This window comes from Nycticebus coucang, chromosome 19, assembly GCF_027406575.1.
Source record: "Nycticebus coucang isolate mNycCou1 chromosome 19, mNycCou1.pri, whole genome shotgun sequence".
In the NCBI taxonomy this organism is placed as follows: Eukaryota; Metazoa; Chordata; class Mammalia; order Primates; family Lorisidae; genus Nycticebus; species Nycticebus coucang.
This window is the reverse complement of record NC_069798.1, coordinates 23,548,579-23,552,959: the sequence shown is the minus strand read 5'-3', so window position 1 is coordinate 23,552,959 and position 4,381 is coordinate 23,548,579. Positions and strand designations below refer to the sequence as shown.

The 4,381-nt window shown below is 39.8% G+C and overlaps 1 protein-coding gene across 1 annotated transcript; it reads left to right on the top strand.

The window, feature by feature from the left end:
• Positions 1–674: 674 nt before the first annotated feature.
• LOC128571684 (ubiquitin-40S ribosomal protein S27a-like) lies at positions 675–1,145 on the top strand. Its single transcript, XM_053571339.1, has one exon. The coding sequence runs from the start codon at positions 675–677 to the stop codon at positions 1,143–1,145; it is 471 nt and encodes a 156-aa protein (XP_053427314.1).
• Positions 1,146–4,381: the final 3,236 nt, after the last annotated feature.

The window sequence follows — 4,381 nt, the reverse complement described above, 5'->3', positions numbered from 1 at the left end:
GAAGTGTTAGGTAGGAAAAAATAAAGTAACCTTCTTGAAGAGCTCATTTTAGTCCCAGAAGGGAAAAAATAAAAGAGTATCATATTACTATTCTAGGGAAAAGGAAATGATGTTAGGGCTAGCTGGCATGAAGCTTCAATACTTTTTTTTTTTTTTAGAGACAGAGTCTCACTTTGTCACCCTTGGTAGAGTGCTATGGCATCACAGCTCACAGCAACCTCCAGCTCTTCAGCTTAGGTGATTCTCTTGCCTCAGCCTCCCGAGTAGCTGGGATTACAGGCACCTGCCACAACGCCCAGCTATTTTCTATGTTGTTGCTGTATGGCCGGGGCTGGGTTTGAACCCACCAACCTCGGTATATGGGGCTGGTGCCCTACTCACTGAGCCACAGGCGCTGCCCACATTTTGTAATTAATAATTAGTAAGTGACCAGGCAATAATGTGTAGGCAATTGTTTGTGTACCAGGCAACAATGGAAAATGTTCATTTTATGATTTTTTTTACAAAGTTTATTTAAAAGTGAGCTTTACTGGGTGGCGCCTAAGGCTCAAGGAGTAGGGTGCCAGCCCCATATACCCAGGGTGGTGGGTTCAAGCCTGACCCTGGCCATAACTGAAAAAAAAAAAAAAAATGTGAACTTTATTTTCCGATCGGCCATCTGCAGCAGAACCACCATGATCCAGGTTTTCATAAAAGCCCTTACAGGGAAGACCATCACTCTCAGTCTTGAACCCTCATATACAATAGAAAATGTAAAGGCCAAGATCTGGGATGAGGAAGGAATTCCTTCTGATCAGCAAAGACTCATTTTTGCTGGCAAGCAACTGGAAGGTGGACGTACTTTGTCTGACTACAATAGTCAAAAGGAGTCCATTCTTCATCTTGTGTTAAGACTTCGTGGTGGTGCTAAGAAAAGGAAGAAGTCTTATACCACTCCCAAGAAGAATAAGAATCAGAGAAGGAAGGTTAAGCTGGCTGTCCTGAAATACTCTAAGGTGGATGAGAACGGCAAAGTGAGTGGTCTTCGTCGAGAGTGTCCTTCAGATGAGTGTGATGCTGTAGGCTTTATGACCAGCCACTTGGATAGACATTATTGGGGCAAATGCTGTTTAACTTACTGCTTCAATAAACTAGAAGATAAGTAATTATATATGAGTTAAAAGACATGAACTAAAAAAAAAAAAAAGTGAACATTGTTAGGGATTGTCGTATTTTTCAAGTAACTTGCAGTCCATTTTCAATTGCATGTCAGTGTAAGTTGTGGTGTGAAATTATAGTAGTGTTCCCGAGAATTTGCATCTAACATGCTGGCTCTGTAATATTATCCCTGTGGCACTTAATTGGAGACTGTCATAAAGCAATTATTGTGGGGTCTAATAATGAACTTCATTTATAAGGGAGAAATTTCTTAATGACTGATATGCTGTAGTCAATCTTGCTGGTAATTTTGGAGGTTTATAACCCTCTAAAATTACTCGGGAAATAGCATTGACGTATTTTAGATAAAAATATGCCTTTTTTAGTGCCTGTGCTCACGGAATTTATGCTGTATTTGCAACATTGAATTATGGTATGAAATGCTTTATAGTATGTTTTAATTATAAGAGAACAGACTGTTCACTCTTCTCAATCATTTGCTGGTAGAATTTGTGTTGTGTCAGCAGATGATGACTCTTCTTCTAACTGTTAGGTTGATAAAAAATGCTTCAACCATACAAACCTGATCAGCATAAGAAAGACTACTGGTTTATATCTATTTTATTCTGCCGAGAGGAAGTAAAGCAGTGAAGACATCCAAGTGGGAATGCAGATGAGAAAAGCTCTTATGGAGAGAAATGCGAAGGCTCTGCAGAGGGAAGTAAGGGCTAAAAGTGGAATCAGAGAGAGAACAACCAGGAATCATGCAAACTTGTAAAGTTCCAAATTGTAAAAGAAATAAGCGAAGAAGAGGAGGCTGCTACTTAAGGCAAATGAGACACTATGTCTTTAAGGAAATCTGTGTGGAATAGGGGACGAGTCTGAGAAATAAAGGGAGTCATAAAAATTGTCAGGCTGCTGCAGGAGCTGGCGTTGACCAACGTGCATGCGACAAGGGTATGTGAGCAGGTGGAGCTGCTGATCCCGGAGCCCCCAGATGCAGCTCTTGCTGGGCTGGGATAGAGGCCCACAGGAGCACAGGGCTCCCCGGCAGTGAGGAGAACAGAGTGAGTACTGTGCAATAAGTTGAACTAAGCCAAGATGGGGAACCTGTGGCCTTAAGGCCATGGCCTTCTAGGCCCTTAAGTGCAGTCTTTTGATTAAATTCAAATTTTACAGAACAAATTTTTTTTTGTTGTTCATTTTTTATAATTTTATTTTATTTGTAAAAGGAACATATTTAAAATAACAAAGAGTAAAACGAGTTTCAACAAAATAATCCTCCTAGATTGACTAGCATGATTAGAACATTAATAAGCCATAGGGTGAAATTAATAGCTGCTAGCTAAGCTCCTGGTTTAGTTTTAGCTCCCCCTGCCCGATTGGTGCCACTACTGCGTGAGGCTGGTTGGAGGGAGTTTATGAGGGTCAAGTACACCAGTCTGTTACCAGCCTCTGACAACAGTGTACTGTGTTTCTATTCAAAGAATTATTTATTTTTATTTATTTACTTTTATTTTTTGTGATAGAGTCTTACTTTGTCACCCTCAGTAGAGTGCTGTGGTGTCAGCCTCCTGAGTTTCTGGGACTATAGGCACCCACCACAACACCAGCTATTTTTTCAGAGACAGGGTCTTGTTCTTGCTCAGGCTGGTCTTGAACTCTTAAGCTCAAGCAATCCACCTGCCTTGGCCTACCAGAATTCTAGGATTATAGGTGTGAGCCACCGCACCTAACCTCTAGTTGAAGACTATATGAATAGTTGCATAGCTCAACAGTATCTTTTAATTCTCTCTGCTTAACAGCCCATCATGTCAAAGACCGAGTGAACACAGAAGGAAGAAAATAGTTTTTTTTAATTAAGATTGGGAATTGCAATATTATCTTTTTTTTTTTTTTTTTTTTTTTTTGAGACAGAGCCACAAGCCTGTTGCCTTGGGTAGAGTCCTGTGGCATCATAGCTCACAGCAACCTCCAACTCCTGGGCTCAAGCGATTCTCCTGCCTCCACCTCCCAAGTAGCTGGGACTTCAGGTGCCCACCACAACGTCCAGCTATTTTTTGGTAGCAGCCATCATTGTTGTTTGGCGGGCCCGGGCTGGATTTGAACCTGCCAGCTTAGGTGTATGTGGCTGGTGCCTTAGCCACTTAAGCCATAGGCACCAAGCCTGCAATATTATCTTATTTCTGCTAAAGATGAGATGATTTGCTTGCTTTGTGATACTGTAATATCAACATTAAAGAAATTCAATGCTCATCAGCAAAATAACACTCATAAGTACCACAAATATTTTACAGGGAGAGTCATAAAAGGTTGTATTGTAGAAATTAAAAGAAGAAAAGCAAAAACAAAGACGATTCTTTCAAGCAGCAATAAGACCTGGAATAAAGCCACTGAAGCAACATATAAAGTAGCTTAAATGTTCAAATAAAAGGGAAGCCATTCAGTGATGTAGAAATTGTAAAAAATGCATTGTCAAAGTTGTAGGATGCTTAGACCTGATAACGATTCAACGTATAAAAAACTGCCTCCTTCAAGGAGAACCATAATTGATTGGCAGCATGGGCAGAATTAGGCTTCACCTGATAACAATTTCATGCAGTACTTCATAAGTAAAATACATGTTTTTCAATCACTTTGGATAAGGGTGGCGCCTGTGGCTCAAGGAGTAGGGTGCCGGTCTCATATGCCGGAGGTGGCAGGTTCAAACCTAGCCCTGGCCAAAATCAATCACTTTGGATAAATCAACTGATAATACTGACTCAGCCCAGGTTTTATACTTCATTAGGGTCATAGTAAAAGATTTTCTTTGCTGTGACAAGCTACCCATTTGGGTCACTCTTATGAACAAAACACATGGTATAGGTATCTTCAACAATTTTCAAAATAAATGTCGTGAGGCTGGACTGAAGTTACTATGACAGGAAAACATGAAGGGTTTATTGCACAGATTAAATAAAAGTATTAACAGATTCAGACGCTTTCATTTCTTTTCATTGTATCTTACATCAGCGAAATCTCTGTCCTAAAGCTATTATTTTTAAGTGACACTTAAAGTTATAAGTATTGTTAACTATATTCTCGCAAATGCAACCTGGCATAGTCAGTTTTGTAACAGGCTAAAGTTGAATGATGAGTTATTGAATGTGAATTTGCCTTATAATTTAAAGTGCCTTGGCCATCACAAGGACAATTGTTAGCCAAAATTTTATCTCTGTGATAAAATAACAGATAGTTAGATTTT